At 41.7% G+C, this 23,175-nt stretch overlaps 1 protein-coding gene across 1 annotated transcript in view; it reads left to right on the top strand.

The window, feature by feature from the left end:
* Positions 1 to 23,175, top strand: part of KYNU (kynureninase) — a 54,800-nt gene that overhangs the window by 19,320 nt on the left and 12,305 nt on the right. The window contains exons 5-9 of the mRNA XM_040069868.2: positions 784 to 855; positions 3,043 to 3,117; positions 4,492 to 4,638; positions 10,912 to 11,010; positions 11,773 to 11,846. Coding sequence (XP_039925802.1) covers positions 784 to 855; positions 3,043 to 3,117; positions 4,492 to 4,638; positions 10,912 to 11,010; positions 11,773 to 11,846 — 467 coding nt within the window. The remainder of the gene's footprint in view (positions 1 to 783; positions 856 to 3,042; positions 3,118 to 4,491; positions 4,639 to 10,911; positions 11,011 to 11,772; positions 11,847 to 23,175) is intronic.

Below are 23,175 nucleotides of genomic sequence, written 5' to 3'. Positions count from 1 at the left end.
TGTATCTGTTTCTCCAGTGTTTCCAAAGATTTGGTTCAACTGAGCCAAAGTAGATGTGACGCTTCGCTTTGTGTGGTTCTCAGGACAAGGTTTATCACTTGGATCTGCTCCTCTGTCTCTGACCTTTTTAATTCAATTAGCCTGGAGCAGGGAAGGGTGGGTGAATTCAGGTGGCTACTCTGCCCTGAATTAGGTGTGAATTTCTTGAGTACCCAGACCGTGCAGAGGGTCGTGTAACCCACACTAACTTGAGCAGGAGGGTTTGTAAGTCTTCCTAGTCCTCCTGGCACGGTGGCCAGTCCAGCTGGCCAGGAACTGAGAATAAAAGACCACCCACATGTAGGTGCTGAGATCAGGTCTTGGTCAGCCTTGTTTTGGAGTAAGGGATGATTCCACACCTAAAGTTTTAGGGCGGGGATGCAAATCTAATTTTTATTCACTGCCTGCTATACTTCAGCCGCTGCTTTTGATTGCTGGATGGAGCTGGGTGAAATCCCAGCTTCCCTGCCTGCAGTCAAAGCTTTGCCATTGATTCCTGGAAGTGCAGGTTTACACTGCTGGGCTTTGGTGGCCTTTGTTATGGATATGTGAAATACAGTATTATAACGCTTTCCTACTTTGATAAATGTTATATGGACAAAGAAATGTTTCTAATTTCTGGAGGATGCTCTGTAGTCTGCATGAAAGGAAAGCAGTCTTTATTAAATTATATGCTGGGAGCATCTTTCTCATCTCTGCTTAGATAAATTTCAATATTTCTTTCTTTTTTTTTTTCCTTAACAGCTGTCTTTCTTTAAGCCTACCCCGAGACGCTATAAAATCCTTCTAGAAGAAAGAGCCTTTCCCTCTGACCATGTAAGAAATTAATATTTCACCATATTTGTATTATTAATCATATTTTTCCAAAGAATATAAGTAGTATGATTTGAATATTTATTAGCTCATCTTGTCCAAGTAACATTACAATAAAAAAATCTGTCAGAAGCTTTTGAGCTCAGCATATTTTACAGATCGTAGTTTTATTCCTTTTGTTCAAATAAGAAGTGTTGCATGAGGAAAAGAATGAATGGGTGCAATGATTTATTAGTCTTTTTAAAGACATTGAGCAAACTACTGGCCTAAATCAACTAAAGCTGTAAATGTTTTATTAATTCTTGTTGCTGTTTTACTTTATGAAACCAAATCAATATAAACTCACAACATTAACACTTATATCTCCCCAGACAGAGATGGAAATGTTTGTTCTTAGCACTCCCGATTACTAGTTCAAACATAATTTGTCTGCTATAAAATAAGAGACAATAGCCCGTGCATCAGAGTTTCGAGCAAATTAATCTTTGGGTTTGTGGGCCACCGCTACTTTATCATCAGCACCGTAAACTCCTGGAAATTGATAACAAATTTGATCTCTGAGGTGCAGTAAAAGTGACTGGAGCTACTAACAGGTTTATTTGTAATGAAGATGCTGGCATGGATGTATACACCTCAAATTGCTTTTATTCTAAGTAATGTTCGGATTAATCCCACATTTGTTCCACGTGCACTCATACATTTGCACTTCATCCTCTTAAATTTCTATGGCACTTCAGTAATAATCTCTGCAACTGCCAGGGCTTCAGTTCCTCTTGTGAAATTTTAAACTCTCTCGTACTGTTATTTGATGATTGTTATTTGATCTCCAGGACCATTATTTATCAATAAAATCAGCAGATGGGATTTTTTTTAAATGGCTTGAGAGTTTAAAGCTCTTATTTCCCTCCAGCTGTGCTGCAAGTAAGAAGAGGTGGGAATGTCACAGGGCACGATGTCTGTGCTGGCCAAACCTCGTTTGTATTGGCAGCAGGACGTGAGGGTACCCAGGGCTCTTGGAGAAGGGATGCTCCCTCCTCCTCGGCTGTTATCCCTGCAGGCTTGGATTTCTGGCCTCTGGTGAAGTGCCTCCATCACAGCACAGAACCATGGAGTGGTTTAGGCTGGAAAGGACTTCAAGATCATCACATTCCCACCCCCTGCCACGTGCAGGGATGCCACCCACCAGAGCAGGTTGCTCAGGGCTCCATCTCCACCCTCACTCGGCTCCATGGATTTTATCCCATGGGATTCAGGCTCTGACTTTGTCCTTGCAGTCTGCCTCAAGAATTAAATTCAGATCTTTTTCAGTCCAAGCGAAATCTGTGAATTTCTCAGTGGAGCTGGGTTATGCTTGCAAGCATTGCTTTTAGTGAAAGGCGAGGCTTCTGAACATCTTTCTGTTGCAGTGCTATCCTTCGCGCTGACCAGCGCAGCCGCAGGCTAGCTCAGCCCCTTGCACTGCAGCAACGTGGCTAGGTCGGGGTGGCAGGCTGGACAAGCCGCCTCCTCCCTGTGGGGCCTTGTTTCCCCACGCCAGCGACAGGCAGCAGATGGAACGCGCAACCACGGCAGCCGAATGAAGAGATGACTCTCCTGAGCAGGGTGTAACGTAGATTTATTAAGGGAGAGGGAGCACAGAGCTCAGCGCTCTCGAACCTGCTGCCCAGAAGAGCCCCGAGAGCAGCTGTGCATGAGCTTTTAAGGTGGGGTGTAAACAGGGGTGGTGACAACCGGTCAGCCAAGTACAGAGAATAGGGGTGTAACCGGCGGTGTAAACCTTAGAACTGGGAACCAACCACAAAACGATGGGAGGGGATTTCCAGGGCCCCGGCCTATCACTCAATGCCTCCCCTGGAGCTTTCTAGAAGCCAGGGAAGGGTCCTGGAGTGATAGACAGGGCGCCCAAGGGGAGAGAGAGGGGATTGACAACTGGGATTAAGGGGGAAGGGATGATTGACACAGAACGGTAAAATTCAACTTCGGAGTAAACAAGTCTGAACCATTATAGAAAATAGGGGGGTACAAGGAACAAACCAAATACAAAATTCAATGTAAGATTACATTAAACAGTTGAAACAAGCCACGCACCACCACATCTTTCCCAAGTTCTGATGTGTTTGTCCATTTTTTTCCTTGTAGTAGTTTGTCACGGATTTGTGTTAAGGTTGTCTGTGTGGAATTCTCTTCCAGTATGCTATGGAGTCCCAGATCCGACTGCACGGGCTGGACGTGGAGAAAAGCATGGTCCTGCTGCAGCCCAGGCAGGTTGGTGAGGAATCTGTCACTTCTGCTTGCTGCCTCCAAGGGCAGAAGCACATTTCATGCGAAAGCAGACATATATTCTCAAACATTCTAGTGTAGGAGCTGGAATCTGTGTTTATCAAAATCGAGATAAAATAAGTGAAGCATAAACAGATGTGTTTCACCATATATTTTTGACATCAAACCCCATTTTATAATTGCTGATTCAATAGTTGGTTTACCCAGAACAACAACAACACCAAAAAGCTATTTTCTCTATTTTTCCTGTTTAAAAAAAAAAATAAAAAAAAACCCAAAACAAGCAGGCAGCATCCTGAGTCACCTGCAACACACAGTAACTCACTGAGAGTGCCCAACGCCCTTTGAATGTCCTGAGGTAAGAGATTGCCACAACACGAGCACCACTGTGTCTGCATCAGCACGGGCTGAGGGAAAGGTCTGCTGGCGGTAATATGCAATTCAGATTAATTTGAAAGGCTGCCTCGCTTCGCTTCTGCAGCATTAAGAACTTTGTCACCTAACTATAAACCAAGGGTGACCTTTCGCTTCTGAAATCTGAGTCATCTTGTGAGTAAAGAGCCCACTCCTGAACGCTTGATAGATTTGCAGAGGTTGTTGAGATAATAACAGTGCCTCGCAATTCAACCATCTTGCCCAAGCTTTTTTCAGTAACAAGTCTAATTCAATTCTAGCTTTTCACTGCCTAATTGATCCCTAGGTGCTGGTATGTTTTACAAGTTCCCTCGCTAGGAAGACAGGAGGAGGATGGGGCACTAATTTTCCTGTAAAGAATCAAAAATGAGGTTGATTTTTTTTTTTTTTTTTTTTCCTTGTGGTTGAAATTCTTCTTTATTTAATGACCACAGGTTTGGGGATTTTTGTACTTTTGATGATGTGAGACATTGTTTTTGAAATACGAATATGGCAGGTTTATAATAGCTTCCTGTGGGATACTAAGTTTATCAGAAAAGTACAGAGTGAAACTGATAGACAACTTTCAAATCTTGTGGGTGTCACAAATTTCAGATGCCACTTAAAAATCATTAGATATTCTGTCTCCACCAGGAATTTTTGACTGTAAATTAAAACTGTCAGAAACATTAAAGAGTATGAAGCATGTTGGAGTATGAAGTGAATAGACTTTTTATAACAGGCACCTCCAAGGTTCACTTGCTAAAGATTATTTTTTTGAGGTTACTTGCTCATAGGCTATTTCACAGCACTACCTTTGTATGTCATTACCAAGACAAGGGTTTGCTTTTGATCTCCTTATGCAAGCAGCCGGGCTCATGGTAAAATATAGATTATTAAATAAAGAATGACAATGTCATTAATTGCCAGAGTTGGTGTAAAATGTGTGCTTTCACTTTGTTTTAGGGGGAGGAGACCCTGAGGACTGAAGACATCCTGGCTGTGATTGAGAAGGAAGGAGACTCTATTGCTGTCATTCTGCTCAGTGGGGTGCAGTACTACACAGGGCAGTTTTTTGACATCCCTAAAATAACAAAGGCTGGCCAAAAAAAGGTAGGACTGCTCCAGATGTGTCCTTCTCATACCAATTTTAGATCATTTTTTTTGTGTGAAATAATTTTAATGTCAGTTGTTCCAGTTTTTTTTGTTGTTTTTGGTTTTTTTGTGGAACAAAACACAGAAATTTGTAGGTCTCTGGTAAAATGTAAAAGCACGGTGTGCCCAGGCCCTTTGGGGACTGTGTGCTGCATGAAGAAATAGCCCTGTGGGAGCAATCTTTCGGGCAGATGAATGTTAAACTATTTGGAAAAGGTAATTCATGACTATTAGCTTTGACATGGCTTTTTTTGGAGTGTAGAATACCAAGACCCTCAGTGAAGGAGGAGGAGTCAGCCACAGCTCTAATCTGTCTTTGAAAGTTAGTTTGTGTAAGATTTCTGAGCTTGTTCAACAGACTTTCATGATTTTCCTCCTTTCCTGTAGCCTTGCTGTTGCAGATTTTTCCCCCCCTTGATCAGGGAGGTGAGCTCCTCACAGAACCAGCACTGCTCAGACTGCACTGATGAGTTTTCTGGAGACAGGCACAGTGTGGAGCACATCAACATCACAAGATGAGTGTATTTCAGTGATGACTCAGCCTTCAGAGCTTGCAGGCAGTGTGTTCTGTGGACATAGCTGTAAAACCCTTTAACCATCTCAATTGCCTTAGGAATCCAGGAGAAAATAGTTTTTAATTAAGTTGTCTTATCAGCAGGAGGTCACCAGACTTTCCACCGTGGCAGCCTTTTGCTGGGTGCCCCTTATCTCGTACAAGATGAAACCACTGAAGGGTGAACTTATTTATTATCTCTGGATTTTTGGCAAACCAGCTAGCTCTTTCTATTTAATGGTTTAACTCCCTGGAGAGGTTCCTATATCACAGCACACTATACATCTCCTGTAGCTGGAGGTTTGGCAGTGGAATTTTTCTGGCCGTCAGGGTGTAAGTTATGCTGATGGCAAGGGATGGTAAAGTCCCCCTTGGGAGAGCAGAGCAGGTGTGAGAGCTGGTGCAGGGCTCCTGGGATATAAAATGGGAATGTTCTCACAGAGCAGCACCTGGCATTAAAACCCAGCGTTAGAAACAGTACAAAACAAACCCAATTTCTGACACAGGTGTAGAAAAGCGGGGTGGAAAGAAATGAGGGGAGTCAGCTGCAGGGGAAGTGGGTTTGTGCAGGAGCTCCAAAGGCAACACTGTCACGGTGCTTTCCTGGAGTGTCTGGCAGTCCTTTGCTGACCAAAAAAAAAAAAAAAAAAAAAAAAAAATCACATTTCCACCGTGCTGGAATGTTAGAAAGGGAAGACAGGTTATTCACAGGTGGCATTCACATGCCACCCACTGCTCTACTCTCTCTCTCTCCTGGTGGCAGCAGAGCTTTCCTTCAGCTGCCAACACCCACATGCCTTCCGTGCTGCTTCCCAGAAAGCCGCTCTGTGATGTGTCTGAAAGGTGTCTGAGAAACAGAGAGAGAGAAATCTTTCCTCCTTCCCATAAAGATGAGCAACCTGGGGAAAAAACCTCTTGCTTCACCACCTCTCCAAAGATGCTCTCTGGACTGTGGGCTGCAGACTTGGATATGTGGAAGAAATGCAGTTTCACTGGTAGATCTAAACTGCCCCAAAGTGGTGTTCTGGGGGAGAGTAGTCACTCACAGCTTATTACATAGAGGAAAAGTGGATTTGATATTTATAAAGTCTGAGGAGATAACCAGGACTTGGTGCAGAAAGGTTAAGTTTTCTGCAAGGCAGTGCAAATAACATTAACTCAGGGGTATGGGCTTCCACAGGAATGCACACAAAAACACCACACACTTTACCCAGAGACTGTGTCATGTTCCTGAAGAGGAGAGCAATTTGTGACAGCAATTCAGCATTCCAGCAGGAACAGGTAGATGTCAAAGGCCTGTTTCCATCTGAATGCCTGTTAGAAATGACATAATGTAGACATTAATCTCTTCTTCCACAAATGTTTCAAGAGAGAGAGGAAAAAAACCCACCAAAGTGAATTTCTAGTATCTTTGTGGTTCGAGTGTGCAGGATTGAGATCCAGGTAGATTCATGAAGTAAAATATCATTAGCATACTGAAAAAGCAAAATTAATTCAACCTGAAGAACTGTTTGAGTACCCTTAAGGCTTGAAAAGCATGAGCCTGCCGTGTTTTTTATTTCCCTCCTGTCAGATACACTCAGCTCAATGTCCTTACAGATTCTGCCCCCGGGTTAAGTGATGTTTATATGTTTATACAAACCCTCTATGTAACAAACTGTTACACCACACTTCAACATCTGCGTATGACAAATATTTACTTGAACAGCCACAAAATCGTTGATTCATGAAGGGTTTCTGTTGGTAAAAGAAGCATTTCAGCTCCCTGCTGCTTATCTTGGACTCAGGGCTTCTGGTTATCAAAACTCCTGAAATGCAGGGTTTTCAAAAGAATTGGCTCCTCTCCTCTTCTCCTAGGCCAGAGCTGGGGTTTGGAGCTGCTGTTGGACGAGAGGAAAACAAAAACAACTGCTGAAACAGTCTTAGCGTCTGTGGGTTTAATTGGGCTTACAGACCGTATCTCCTTCAAGAGCTTCTGGGCCTGATGAATCCACCAGCGTTGTCTTCTAGACAACATATTGCCACAGATAGGCTGAAAGTCCTTTCAAGAGCAGATAAGACTGAAAAGTCATGTTTGTAGCAAAAATGCAAGGTTCTCCTTCCCAGGGATGAGGGTGGTGAATGACCCTGCTCTCCTGAACAGAAGATAGGCTGGGGAGAGCTGACAAGCAAACGAGTCAGAAGGGGAAAATACAAGGTGAAAATGCCATTTGAGAAGAAGAGAGGGGAAAAAAAGAAATCACTTGTCATCCAGTATGTCAGAGAGAAAAGTCCTACACAGATGGTCTTCATAATTCTTTTAATGTACAATTGAAATAAAGTCCCACAGTGTTTTGCCCTATCAGGGCTTGGATAGAGATTTGAGCTGTGAGCTCTGGAGGCCTGGAAAATGTCCTAGGATTCTTGAGGTCAATCATTTATGAATTAAGTTACTGATTTCCTCTTACATTTTTTAAGCCAATTTCCTAAGTTCTCTGCGTACATTAAGATTCCTCCCAGAGTGAAAGCTCTGCACATAGACAGCTTCATTAAGTCATTAAATATTAAATGAACTAAATTAAGCTTGAAAAATTACCTCAGGCTATTTTTCCATCTAAGGTCTCTCAGATAAATCGAAATTACTACGTATTGTGCAACAGACTCATCAGCAGGCTGAGGAGGATGTAACAGTGTTCCTTGGCTCAGACTTTCAAGCTTGCTCTAGAGGATGGAGGAGGCTGAGTTGTTTTGTTCTTCTGGAAGTGAAGAAATGGCTGACTTTTAGGAGTCTACCTTTCAAACACAATTTTCATTTCATAGGTTATATTGTACTTTCCACTGACTCTGTACCGTTATGTTAAATATTTTAATCTCTTGGGTCCCAGTAGGAAGAGCCTTAAGATCCTTCATCTTCATTTCTTTTCCTATCTCTCTTTCTAAATGTCCCAGCTTTGCTGGCGTGAAGCTGTCATTTCTCTCCCTCTCTCCAAATGTCATTGTCCATGCTGAGTTGTTACCTGCTGGTTATCAGCAGCTACCCAGACACTCTGCAGAAATGACTTTTAGATGCTAGAATAAAAGGGAAGAGGCAGGGGAGGGAGAGCACACGTCCTGTCCTTTGCCCGGAGCAGATGGAGAGCTCTGTTTTCCCCCCAGCCTGGGGAAGCGCCGTTCCCACGCAGTCCTGGTTCTGCGTGGCTTGTGCAAGGAGAGCTGCTTCAGTTTGTTTTACTTCTTCCGTGCAATCTGTGTGGCTAAACATTTGCTGTTTGTGTGACTCAAGTGCCAGACACCTCCCTGGGAAAGCAAACCAGCACAACCCATCTTGCAGATGACGACTCCAACAAACCGGCGCGAGTGGGCGTTTCTGAGATGATGCAGGAGCCCTGCCAGCACCGAACCCGAATTTCCAGGCTGTGCCTCGATATTGTTAAACAGCGCCCAGCGGGATCTGCCAACCAGTTTCAAAGTGGTGGGGAGCAGCCAAAGGAGTTTGGGAGGATGATCCATGGGTGTTATGTCAATGACCTTCCTTTCTGTGGGCTCTGAGCCTGCTGTGGGTTTGAGCTATCTATTGCAGCCACTGCCAGTGCCCAAGAAAGTTTGTCCATGTCAAGGTCACACGTGTGGATGTGCCCTCATTACTGTGAGGACATCCAACCCGCCACTGTCCCAAGGTGTCTCCTCCTGCCTCCCCTCTACTGTATTTTCATCATTTGATATGGTGTGGTTGGACATAATTTTTTATGGAGTATGCGGCGTACTGACAGGGAAAGGACAGCTGGTTTTGGCACAGGATTTATAGAAAATTAAATTTCTTAGGTGATTTTTCTTTATGAGCAATTTCCTTTTTTTTTTTTTTTTTTTTTTTAATTATTTGTTTCAATTTTGTCAATGTACAGCCAGACATGCACATTCTGCAAGATTCTCATTGTGTTATTTCCACTGAAACCAGATAATCTGTCGTAGAATTGCTTCCAAAAGTTTGTGTGGGATGTATGTTGTGTGGGATGTAAACCTGTTAAGGTTTAAATCCAGTCAACTGAAGTTTTGAAGTCAATGTTTTAAAACCCTGACAGAACCTCCTCATTCACTGGCAATTGGCTTTGGTTTGCTGTAGCTTATTTCTCTGATCCAAAGCCATTTCAACCCTGAATGAGAGCATTCCCATTGGAATTCAGTGTGCCCCAGCCTCTCTGCATTACCTTCACCATTCCAGTTGATTTGTTCTAACCCAGTTCTGTGTGTCCTTGTGAAATCAAGCCACCACAGCTATTTATTGGGACTCTAGTTCCAACATTTAGATGATGCAAATGAAATGGCAGTGAGCTTCCTTCCCATCGTTTTGGGCAAACTTTTCAAGCTGATACATCTCCATTAGAATTAACATGTTCCGTCTTCTTAAAATGCCGCTCTGCACAAATTATTGTATACAGAACATTAAATATACCAAAGTACTGCTTAAATAATTTAGCTAAGACTCCCTCCATGCAAGAAACAGCAGGAGATTCTTAAAAAAAACCCCTTTGTTTTATTATTGGACGTTGATTTTTCTGAAGCTTGTGCTCTCACTCTTATTCCTACCCTGCTGCTTGCAAGCAAGCTGTTTGTGTTTTAAAAGCAAAATGTAAAATAGCATTTAATTTGCAGTCCAGGCACAAAATGCAGTCTTATTTCCTTGCCCTTAAATAAATAGCAAAGCTTAGAATAACTTTTTAGTTTAAAAATGCTGCCATCCAGTGGTTATTTCATATGTAAAACTCTTCAATATAGAAATCTCTCAGTCCTTAGATATTGGGTTTCACCCCCACCCCTTTTCTCCGTGTTCTGTGCAGATTATGGGTATGGCAAATACGAGACTTTTCACAGAGAAATGACAGAATCCTTCTTTTTGGGGACAAGCATTAAGGTTCTTAAAGATCAAGGCTGCTATCTCACCCATTTAGGTTCCCAAAGAGGAAGAGCCACCCCTTTTAAATACCAGAGACACCTTGAGCATGACTGTATGTTGGAATGTGATTGTTCATGGGTAACTGGCATCATTATGACTCTTTTTGACAGAATTTGTCTCTGCCTGGGGTTTGTTGTGCCACACAAGTGTTTGTATTCATACATTTGTTCTCAATACTCGTTTCAAGTGATTCCACTTCACTGCACAATCAAAACCTCAGCAATCTAAACCATATCCAAGCATCCTTGAAGACAAATCACAGAGCAACTGGTGATTTCTGCATGTATCTGTGGCATAGGAAACTTGTTTCTAGCAATGACTCAGAACAGATGGGACTAGATAGATTAATCATGGAAGGGTTTGGGTTGGAAGGGACCTTAAGGATTGGCTTGTTCCAACCCCCTGCCGTGGGCAGGGATACCTTTGCTATCCCAGGTTGCTCCAAACCCCGTCCAACCTGGCTTTGGACACTTCTAGGAATGAGACAGCCACACTTTATCTGAGTAACTTGTTCCAGCGTCTCACCACCCTCACAGAAAAATATTTCTCTCTAACATATCACCTAAATCTCTCCTCTTTGAGTTTTAATCCATTCCCACTTATCCTATCACCCTCCCCTCCTATAAAAAGTCTCTAGGTAGCCTGCACATACTGAGAGCAAGTTAAGCTCTGAAGGAGTTCTTTTCAAAATAATTTCACAGTGATGATTATCTTAATAAGTAACCTAATAATCATCTCTTTCCTGCAGGGATGCCTTGTCGGATTCAACCTGGCTCACGCTGTTGGGAATGTAGAGCTTCGTTTGCATGACTGGGGAGTAGATTTTGCCTGCTGGTGCTCCTACAAGGTAAAACAGTTTCGTCATTGCGGACCATTTTCCATAATGTCATTTGTTCTCACGGGTCAGCAAACAGGTCAGGCGAATAAGAGCTGCACGTGAACTGTTCAACAAGGCTTGGCTGAATCTTTGAATTTGCCACAATAACGAGATTGGACACTGACTTTAATGGTGCCTTTGTTACGAGTGGGTCCAAAAAGTGGCAGTGGCAATGACCCACAGAGTCGTGTGGATGTGAGATGGATACTGGTGGTGGCTAAACGTCTCCCCTGTGGACATGGGATCAGGGGCTCTTCTCTTATTTCTCACACCAAGAAGATCTCACAGCCATAATATTTCATGAAGTGGCCCCTAAATAAGAGAATATTCTTGTCTAAACTAAAATAATTTCAGATCACAGAGGAAGATATCTTTAGTTCCTTTGACTCCTAGTGAGATTTAGACTCGACAGACATGGTCAGATGAGTTGTTTGATGACTTTGCTATATATATGTAATATATATAGCAAATATATATGGAACTGTTTCAAATGTACTTCAATTTTCTGGCCTGCTAGACTTCAAATACCATAAGTAAGCCAAGAGAGATTCTTTTAAAACTAATCTGAAAAAATATATCTGCTTTTACCCCCATCAGCACTTTGTGACAAGTGCTAAGATCTCCATCTAGAAACCACTAGAAATGTTAAAATTGGTTTGTTTTATAGACCAGGGTGAGGGAAGGAAAGTGATACTTTACAGATAATTGTACATGTTGATTTATTCTTTGCAGTATTTAAATTCTGGAGCAGGAGGCCTTGCTGGTGCCTACATTCATGAAAAGCATTCCAAGAGTATTAAACCAGCGTAAGTATTTTCCCAATAATAAATTCCCAAATAAAAGGTGCTGTGAAGTTTAAAGGGGAAAGAACCTGCCCTTTGAATTGGGATCTGAAAGTGAAATTGTGTTGATTCCTAGCCACAGAATATGGGCATGTGCATCTATGGATAGATTCAAAGAAACTGAAGGAAATTCCTGTTTCAAGAAAAACTCATTGGGTTAATATTTGTTACTGATTCATTGCTTCAATGAAAAGGGTAGTAGACTTTTAGACGATTTAGTCATCTGACTTTGTTACTTCAGATGGGTTGTTTTACACTAACTTTAGTAAATTTTGAAATTGCTAATGCACATGCTCACATTTAAAATGCATTTCCTCCTTTGGGTCTGCTATCAGTTCTTAACTAAAGAGAACCATAAAAGAGAGTGTTGATAATATTTAAAACAAGCATCCTAAGTCATGCCTATGAGGCTGCTTAATATAAAGAGAATGTATAACATCTTCCTTGAAAAATGGATTTTACATAATTATTGAAGCCTTTGGTTGGTGAACAAAATCAAAGACAGTTTCAACTCTGTGCCTAATAGCTCTTTAGTAGTGGCATGTTTTCATTAAAATTATATCCACTGGTAAAGCTAGGAAGTATTACATGGAGATCTGTTCTGAAAGACTGTATGATCCATGGAAAGATGAGCTATCAGCTGAGGTTAGTTGCATTTACAAAAATACCTGTTATTTAAGCCATTTTATGGCTATACTCTATCTATGTGTATTAAGTACAGTGGGATAAATACTTTCAATGCACTGACAAATGTAAACATTTCTGGCTGCAATGCTTGGAGAAATTTCTGGCACTTCCTTTTATTTTAGCTTGAAGAACGCAAACTAAATCAGGTTTCAGAGACAAATAATATTATAATAAGCAGCTTTGCTGCTCTATGTGCTGGTTTCAGCCTGTCTAGACTCCCAGGAGATAACAAAATAACGCTGATAAGTTCTTCTCAATCACCCATAACAGAAAACTCATTAGGATGACATATGGCCTGTTGTGAGCTGATTCCAACCTTATGAGTGAACACGGGCAAAACATAGTGGGTATCTGGATATTTCTTCTGGAAAGGTGTTTTTTTTTCTGCTCCCCCGTTGCCAGGTGCAAATATTGCTCCCATGTCCACACCTGGCTGTGTGGCTCCCATGGATCTTGGTTGTGGGGAACTGGGAAGATACTGAACAGTGAAAAAAAAGTGAAAAATTTAGAATACCTATAGGTGGAATTAATAAAATATCAAGGACTTTCAGTCTTTTTTTTCCTCCTTGATGACATTTTGGAACTTTTTTGAGTGTACTAGCTTAGTATCGTAGGTAAGGGTTTAGATTCGTTTCTTCCTGAACCAGCTCCTTCATGCATAGTCATTAATTTGTGTCCTGAATCTGGATACTGAACATCTTAAATGAAATTACCTATATGGAATAGGTTTTTTCATCCTGGGAACCAATTAAGGATATAATTCCAAACTTCCTGCATCGACCCTCTGCATTATTTAATCACAGCTATTTCATATTTCCCGAGATTTGATAATCACTCATCAAATTGTTTGTAGTTCCTCTGCCCACATTGCGCTACTTTTCTTTCCTTCCTGCGTCAACCAGCCATTTCAGATCTCCAAATAAGGCAGTGAGACAAAGGAGAATTTGTCTGTGTCAAAGTATTCAATTGTGTAGCTGATTTAAATGCAGAGCAACTTGCTGCATGTTGTACAATCAAACAGAGTGGAATTTAACTGCTCGGGAAGTTGCAGGGCTTTGCGCTGCAGTCTCTGGCTGTCATCTGAATCAAGGATGACACCCAGTGGCCGCACAACTTCAGTCAAGAACGAGAGGCACCAACCACTTACTTCTTTGCACCTCAGCCCACACGTAAGCAGAGAATTAAATCCCAATCCAGCTGACACCCTTATGTCCTTAGAGCTGTCTGAAATACTGTTCTAACCCGTGGTTTCAGGTGCATCACTTTTTTACCCACCTATATAAATGCTTCGAATTTGTCTCATCCTTTGTATTTCCTGCGAGTTATCAGCTAGGTAGTTATTTTTATATGGAGATAATCTGTTATGTCTTAATAGGAAAATGTATGTTCTCCCTCTAATTCAGAGAGGCAGAACGTTTGTGTTTTACTGTCTGAGGCTGGGGCAAAAAGGACTTACTGAAAGTAAAACAGCTCGAAATTTTCATTTTTAAACCCCCCGAACACAGCTACTGCACATAACCAAAGGAATTTAGGTATCTTAGTTTAGCTTTTCTTAATTTTGCGAGTGTGCTTTGTCTTATGTCCAGTCTAAGAAACTGGGTTCCTCTCCAGCTGCTCCCTCCAAAAATGCAACTAGAGAAAGAGTTTTTTAAAGTATTTAATAGCCATCATAATGTGAAGCCATGCCAGAGCTGTTTTCTGCTTTGGGGCTGCTTCACTGCGAACCTTCCCAACCCAAACCTGATGTAAATCACTAATCCCTTGGCCTGTCCCAGCAGGTAAAAGGCAAACCAGTCCCACTCTTCTTCATGGAAGTGCCAGCTTCTCACAAGAGTTATAAAGTTGGTAATTCAGTATCTCGGGAAAGGATTTATGCCTGAGGGCAGGGGTTGACCTTTAGATGAGAGGGAAGCTGCGGGTGATACTGTCCCCTGTGTCACACCCTTGTTTTGTGTCCTTGTAAACACCATCCTGCAGTCCTGCAATCACCTTAGCTTAGCTTGGGACAGTTCTCTAATTCACTGCAGGGGCCATGGGTCTAAAAGTGACATGTTGTAAGCAGCCCGATTAACATCTCTGCCCAAGCATGTGGGGTAGTGCTTTGCTAACCCATTTCTCTCCTCAGAGCAGTAAAACTGAATCAATCTGACATATATGGGTCTGATCGACCCCCATTCTCCCATGATCTCACCTCCTTAGAAGTCTCTGTTAATACTCAAATAGCTTTTTTAATACCTGCTCTATATATCACAAAGCAATATATGCCTGGCTAATTGTGTGAGAGTGATTTCTTTATGGGAAGGTTTCAAATAAGAAAAAAAAAATAGGACCTGGAGAGAGCAGAGCTATGAAACACTACTGAAACCATTGGGCCAATGCAGGCTGAGCCTGTGCCACCAGGTTTCCATGTAAGTGTTGCAGAGGGGAGGTTTCCAACACACAGAGGCCACTGAAGTGACCTACTAATACTGAAATTTTGCTTGTCTAGCTGTTTGGGCTCCAGAAAAATTCCCATTTTAATTTTTATTTTTTTTTTTTTTTCTCCCTCCCTAATTCTCTGTTTGTAAAAAAGGATAACTTGAATTGCCACCGAGCAATTTAGCTGTAATGGAATGTGAATGTCTGTGAGCACCTGGGGGAGAAGATGCTTGAGTCAGGTGCTCCCAGCACGGTGTTTGCAGCTGTAGATGGGCAGTAGGCTCAGCTCTGCTGTCAGGTGGTGAAAGGGACAGGAGACAAATTTGCAGAGCCCTGAGACAGTAAACCAAGTAAAAGTGAGGCACAATTCAAACAGATGAGAGGGAAATAAATGTATGTAAAACAGTCAGGAAAATAAAAAATAAACCCTGGCAGAGGATTAAATGAAAACTGTCCAGTGTTTAAAATGAAGGAATTTATCAAGATTTTAGCCCACACTAGAAGTAGGTAGAGTTTAAAAGGGAAAAGTTTCTGTGATGTGAAGAAATGCTGCATGTGCAGGAAGCTGCTGATGTCCAAAGAGTGTTGGCTTTTACCATTAGATAAAAGAAAGAAACAAACAAAAATTAAAAGAGCAAGAAACAAAAAGGTTATGATTTCATATTAGCTTTGGGGGACAAAAGGCATCTTCAGCCAATTTCTTCACAGACAGAGGTGAAATATCAGCTCTTTTTCTTAGACCACTTCTCCTTTTGGTATTTTGATGCCAATGGAAATGCCAGAGCACAGATAGCTTCCTGCTATTTCTTTATAGAGACCTGCACAGCTTTTTTAGTGTGTGAACTCTAACCTTGGTGTCAGATAAACAGAAATATGTTACTCCTGCTCCTTATATTTTCCCCTTCCCATTTTTTCCCAGGTGCTCCAGTGCAAACCTTTCCCTATCCTGCTCCAGTGCAAACCTTCTCTCTCCAGGAACTGTTTTGCTAGAGGTTGCTCTACACCTTCTAGGACTGATAGCTCCTGTTGAGTTTTTCCTTGTTCATTTTCTTGATTTATGAGGAGATATCACACTACTATTTTTTTTTTTAATTAGAGTCACATAATCCCCAAAATAAAGAGCTGAATCTTTGAATCTTCTGTAAAACTGCTGAAAATAATGTAGCTTTGGAGGAACGTGAGTTGGAAGCAAAAGACAGTCATAAAAGGATTTGGAAGGTTGTTTTATATCTATTGTACTGGAAAGAACTAATGCTGATCTTGTTTAGAGTGCTTTTAGGAATCATGGGATTTAGAATGATTTTGGTTGGGAGGGACCTTAGAGACCATCCCAATCCACCCCTGCCATTCACAGGGGCACCTTCCACCATCCCAGGTTGCTCCAAGCCCTGTCCATCCTGGCCTTGGACACTTCCAGGGATCCACAACTTCTCTGGGCACCCTGTGCCAGGGCCTCCCCACCCTCACAGGAAGGAATTTCTTTACTCAGACAGAGTCTTCTACTCAGACTTTGCTCAGATAATAGGTTAAGATGGTCCATTTCTCACTGACCCCTTGAATTTTTCCCCTCTGAGTATCTCAGCACTACTGGAAGTTTTATCAGAACAGAACATCTTGTCCTGGTCGAGGAGAGGATCTGGAGAAGCAACGTAGAGACTGGTAGGGAAGCTGTGCTGAGGGCAGCCAGGTGGGAAAGTCGGTGGTGACAGATGGCAGTGAACGTGCTGCTGTTTCCAGAAGGGCTCTCGCTGGTCCTACTGGACTCAAACTGTGGGCTGATGTAAATAAACTGCTCGTGCAGTGAGCACCTGTCCCCGGAGAGCACGAAGTATCCTGTGCTGAGGTAGAAATGAACTGTTGCTTTGCAAGGAGATGAGAGCAATTTAGCCCCTTGAGCTAATTTAGAAACCAAAAGTTAAAATCTCCCTTGGGAAGAGACTGTTTAGGAATAAAGCTATTGGCTAATTAGGCTTAATTGCATTGTCTTGGGACAAGTGATTTATTAGGCCAATCTAGACCCATGATGGGCCTGCAGGGGTGTGTTCTCGGATTCACCAACTGCATGGCAAATATCCAAGAGCATTTTTTAACTTTGGAGTGAGTCTCTGGGAGAAAAAAACGAGAGAGGTTAATGTGCACTCATATCATCTATTCCCATTCTTATTTCTTTGTCTCCTTTTATGTGGCTCCCATGATTGTCTCCTTGTTCTCTGTCAAGCATTTTCTCTCTCGCTTCCTTCAAATCCTTCCTTGTAATTAAGCTGTATCTTCAAGCAATCCCACCTCTTCTCTCATTATAAATATCCTTCTTGTTCTTTCTTCCCTGAAGGTCTTCCCCTTTGTTTTGTCATCTTTTCCCTGGCTGGATTTTAAGGTGATTGTAAAGGTGCTGTGTGTGAACTCCGCACTACCTATGGGATAGTTGGTGCGAGCGGGGAGGAAATGTGCTGTTCTCATTCCCTGAGTGCGTTCCCATGCATTTCCCCTCCCGGATCACGCTGAAGGGACATCACTTGGTGTGCTGTGACGTGGTCCTGTCCCGCTCCCAGCCTTGGCAATGAGAGGGAGGTGGCTCTGTTCCTCCCACATTTTCTTTCCCTTCTGCCACCTCGCCTTTCTCATCCCGTGGTGTAAGACACAATTGCTCGAACACATGAAAGGAACCAACAGGCTTAGCCTGATGGAAAGGTGAATGTAGCCTGGGGGCGACTCTTGCATCCTGTTAACTAGCAAGGAAGGGATCCTGGGGCTCTCCTTGGAGTCTGGATGGTTGCTGTGATTTTCCCCTGCACTTCAAAGGCTGTGTGTTGTTATCTGCCTGCTCTTTGTGCCTCAATTCTCCACTTCCAGGCAGGTAGATTTGAAAGCACTTTGCTTTTTCCCAGTAAGACAAAGCAGTAAGCTTCCTTTCCGTTGAATGAATTTACAGAAATGCAACACTTGTACTGGTGTTACGTACCTCTAAGAAAATGGAAAGAAAACCTTCTTTGCCTGCTTTTTTAGTAAGTCACAAAAAGAGGTGTTATTTCTCCTCTTATTCTTATCCATTCATCTGTGTGTTTCTGTCGCCACCTCACAGAACCCTTCTACATTAGGGAGGAAAGAGTTTATTTTTAATGAAAAAAAACTCTGGTAAATCTTCTGCCATTTTCACTAAGAGCTCGCTTACCTCTGTGCAGAAATGTGCTGGAACTAATGCAATTTTGCATCTGGGATTTCCTACTAGAATTTGACTCACTTTCAGTGTTTGATCATTTTTCACTTTTTCTACTTCAGAAATTTTGGAACTTTTCTATGGAGCTTTTCTCCTAAGATTCTCAGTTAAACCTGTAATCTGCACATGCCCTTTAAAAATGAGATTTGCTCACAATTTTGTATTGGTTCATTAGACCACAGTGGGGAATTGTGTCTAATTTCTCCTCATAAAATGTGCTTTGAGGTCATGGTATGGATTGAAATTGCTCTAAGCTGAAAGCACCAGCAACAGCCTTTATGCTTTTGTACCATTAATAGTTACCAGTTTTCTCCCCATTTATGTTCCTTGACTATATTCCTGTAGTTTCCAGCTGTAGGTTCAGGATGGGTTTTTGTGCCCGGGATGTTCCCAGAGCTATTCGTGTCCCTGACCTGGCTGAGCACCTCTCTACCTTCAGCTGCAGCTCTGGGGTCACACACTCAGCTCATACTGTGATTCACGTGTCAGACAGCACCTGACTCAAACCTTTTCAAAGGTGATTGGAAGGTCGTTGCTCAGGTTAAGGAAATAATTCAGTCTTGTTACTTTTTGCTAAGTTGGCGTTCACGGTTTGTGCTTGGGGGGATTATGAAAGGATCCTTCTTTTTGTTTTTGCTTGGTTTGCCACTTGTGCCTATTTGTTTCTGCATGTTCGTAGAGTTTCTAGTCCTTATACTCCCTCTTTCTCCTGGTTAAAACTTCTTTCCAGCACTCAGCCAAGATAAGGTCTCACAGGTCAGAAACCGTCATATTTTTCTTTTTCCTTTGTCTCCCTTAATCAAATCTATTTCATCTTAAAGTCCAGCAAAAGATATCCACAGCCTGATGTCTTTTATTTCTTACCCATCTCCACAAGTCTTTGAATCAGGAGCTTCCTAGGGGCCTTCATGACATATATTGTCTATTCTTGCCCACTCGCAGAAAGCCATCCTTCCTCTCACTTTCCATTTGTGAAATACTTACTTTCACACCTCTTTGTCGCTGCTGGTAAATTTTTGCTGTCACAGTGACTACTCCTCATTTGTCACCGGAGTAATTTTCAGTGCTCGCTGGCAGCTGCCTCTCGGTGCCTTCCACTGTGTGGAAACTGCAGGGCAGCTCCAGCCGTAGAGAGCTCACTCAGGTGTCTGAAGAGGAGTTTCTAGTGAGATGCTGGGAGAAACGCAGAGTCTTCCCTTTCCTTTTCCTTCCCCTGATTTCTCAGTCAGCATGACATCCATTCACCGATCTGATCACACCAGTGCAACTGTTTTGGGAAATGTTAGGGCTCTTTCTGTCCCGTGCCATGAAAAACAGCTGGTCAGCCTGGAGAATTTTGTATTATTTTCTTCAGCTGTGCACAGATTGTTGAGCAAAAATGGAACAGTTTCCTGCTGAAATCTAGTTTTGCAGTGTCCCTCTTGTTTTCACACAGAGGTTTCTGAGATGACTTTCAAGCAACCCATTGTGAGCTAGGGCAGGGAGATTTTGTCTGTGTGTGTTGAAGGACAGAGTTGCAGGTACATTTATTTTCTGACAGGAGAATGAGACCATATAAATGTCCTTATTTGGTGCTTCTCACCTGCTTCTGAAGCGAGAAGATATTGGACCTCCTGTCAAACATGACATACTTACACTGGACCTCACATCAAACCTATTTTAGATCCCATAAGACTGCTAGTTTATGTGCCACTGAAAATTTGGGCAAATGTAGCCCAATAAAGAAAGGCCCCTAAGTCACATTTCTCTTGTTTTCTACTGATGGATGACATTTAATCTTTTTGAAGAGAAACTCTTTAAAACAACTCTGAGAGATGCCCATTTTTGTTCTCCCTTAATTATTTCATGTCTTAGACTTCAGCTGAAAGTACTTAATCTGAATTTTCCTCCTTCAGTATCAGTTAATAAATAGTTTGTATCATAACTACTGGATTCTGTGGCAAATTTGCGCTTGGAACTATGAATTCAATTAGTTCTAGCCTCTGCCATTAAAAAAACAAAACAAAACAAACAACAAAAAACCCCAATGCACCACCTCATCTAATGTGGATTGTTTCTTGTTTCAGGCAAAGAGCAGAGGTGACAACTTACATTTTAGCTAATAAGAATCCTGGTACGATAAAGGTCTTGCATTAATATTGTGATTACTCTATTCAAAAAAAACAAAGACCCAAGGAAGTGCCACTTCCCAGATCGTAAAAATTTTATATTCTATTTCAGTCAGATACATTTATTATTTAGAAATCTATCTAGATATCCTCTCCTGAAAGATTTATTCAAGGGGTTGCAGAAACTGTATAGTTCAGTGAACGCATCATAGTAATCAAAACTATCCAAGTCTCCTTTAAGTCAGAATTCACATTTAAAAGTAGCTCTAGGAGGGATTGTTGCTTTCACTTGTTTAATTTAATCTATTTGAAACAGTCTAGAGAAAAAAAAAATACAGAATACTGAAAGAATATAAGGTGCTTTTTTTTCCCCTTTATCACCATAAAATAATTGAGAGCTATTCAGTACTTTATAAAAATCTCTGAGAACTTTATTAATATCTCTATGAGTAAATTGGCTCCCTGCTTGATTTTTAATTTCTGGTGTTAGGCAGAATATTCAATTTCCCTTTACTAAATGTGTGAACATACTGTTGGCTGTATTCCCCCTTTCCATATATCTGATACTGGGCCAGTGAAAGTGTTATATGAGCACTTTGTGATAATAGTTGTTCATAAGCTGATTTAACAGTTTTTAATTCAACTTCATTAGCCTTAGGGGGTTTGTTTTTTGTGAAAACTTCTCCTGGGATTTAATTTAGGCTCCCATTTTGTCTGCTGTTGGATCATACCTTCCCTTTGCCTGGTCATGGCGAATGAAATTATCGTCCCTTATCGCAAACGCCTCGGAGGTTTGGCGGAGAGCTCTGTGAGGCTCCAAAGGGCCCTGATTGGATTGGCAGCATTGCAGCCATTCCTCTTCCTCGTGCCCTGGACACAGCAACTTGTTTCCTGCTACGAAAGTGAACTCAATCTCCTTTTGTTTTGACCTGGAGGGGTGATATGGACGGACGTGTTGAAATTGGTGCGTTCCCACTTGTGTCGAGCCTAAAAGACTAACAAGGTAAAAATCAATCCAGGAGGAGTGTATGCACCCCCTGTCTTCAGGCACCCACGAGCTGTAAATCACCTTGCACTCCGGTGACCAAACAGCCCAGGTTTTTCACCCAAGAGCCTCTCTGATTGTGGCAACAGTTTTGTTAAATCACCCAGCTCGAGGAACAGCAAACCTCAGGGAGCTGAGAGCTGCCCAGCTGCTTTTGGAAAAAGGGTGATTACTCAAATCTAGAAGTTTCCTAATTCCATCCATTGCAGTTGCATAGTTTAGTGTCATTGTTTAAATTATGAGACTTTTTCAGGATTTGGGTCTTTGCTGTTGAAACTTGCTGCTAGGCAGAAAGTGAGTTTAGCTATTTTTTGACCAAGACAAGCCTCAAAATAGAGGAGAAGAATTGTCTCCCTTTAGATGGTACTGAAAATGCAAGCCTCTTAACAGAAGAAAAATGTCATGCTATTAGCCTCTAATACAATCATATTACTTTGGTCCTTTGACAAAGTAAAGCCTCATTGATATTAAATATGAAAAGTTACTACTTTCACAGCAGCAACTTTTCATAAGGAGTTTTGATTTTTTTTCCACCGAGTTCTAAGAGACTGGCCCATTAATAATGTATGGCGCCGCTCACAAGTCACATATGCTTAATAATTAGGAAACATTTGTAATGAGTTGAAAAGGGTAAGGAAAGCAGCAGAGTGTGTGCAAGTTCTAAACTACAGAAGTCTGAGGCTAATAATTACCTGGGCTTCAAAAGCTTTTCAAATCCTAACAACAGATCCTACTTAGAATTAACAGGCACTGCACAGAAGAGAATAATGAAACAAGTCCAAGCTTACCATTTGGGATAAAGGATAGCTAAAAAGATATAAGGGAAGGAAAAAAAAAAAAAAAGGCTTTAAATATAGCTTCTGGCAATCTTGGCAAAGTTTTCTGAAGGAGACTGTGAGAGTTAGGTTTGAAATATTGCTGAAGTCTAACAGGGGTAGCTGCTATAACTCCTTAATCCCCCGTGCAAATCCTAGCCCTTACAGATATATACTGTGGGGCTGCTCCATACCTGACAGCTTCTCAGTATGGGAAGAGTTTCACCTGTACAAGGGGGTTAAAAGTGTTGAATTCTTGATTTCAGTGATGAAACCGGGAGTTACTTTTCCATTACTCTTTGTTTTGATTAGACAGACCCCTCATTGTTTCAAACATCATTTGAAATGTCTTTTCTCCCTTTCAGTGAGCTGTCAGCAGGGAAGCTCTGAGTCAGAGCAGGACCCTGCTGGGGTGCTCAGTATGAAGAGGGTGGAGTGGAATAACGCTGTCCATCCACTTGGGCTTGTTTTGTTTCAGCATAGCTGTAAAATACCTTGTGGAATTAAGCAATAGAAATATTGATTTTTTTTTTTTTTTTTTTAATTTCTAACATTATCAGAAATGCCAGTTAAGTGATCTAAATCAAGAAAAAAATATTAGATTCTGAAATTAATAGAAACACTGGCAACAACTTTTAAGGGTGAGGTGATAATTTGGGGAAAGGCTGACAGGAGGGGAAAAGAAACAAGTGACATCAGCTTTACTTCCGCATACCCTGTCCTCGTCTGCGTATAAAAAAATCCTGTATATGCTGCTCCATATAAATATACATCTTCATCCTTACAGGGTCCTCATTGCTAAATATATGAGCACATTTTTACAAATATATTCTCATCCCTCACTGCAGAGTTAGGGTTGTGCTGAGCAGAATTCCTAGAGATGAGGGCTTAAGGCATGGAGAGACCAAATGACCCATCTGATCAGACAAATCTGTGATAGCAAAGAAAATTGAAACTCCTTCTCAAACTCCAGCCAGTGAGCCAAAAATATGCCATGTAAAGCAAG

The sequence above is a fragment of the Hirundo rustica genome, chromosome 7 (genome assembly GCF_015227805.2).
Source record: "Hirundo rustica isolate bHirRus1 chromosome 7, bHirRus1.pri.v3, whole genome shotgun sequence".
Classification (NCBI taxonomy): domain Eukaryota; kingdom Metazoa; phylum Chordata; class Aves; order Passeriformes; family Hirundinidae; genus Hirundo; species Hirundo rustica.
Note: the sequence above shows the minus strand (reverse complement) of the source record. Positions and strands in the feature narration are given on the sequence as shown.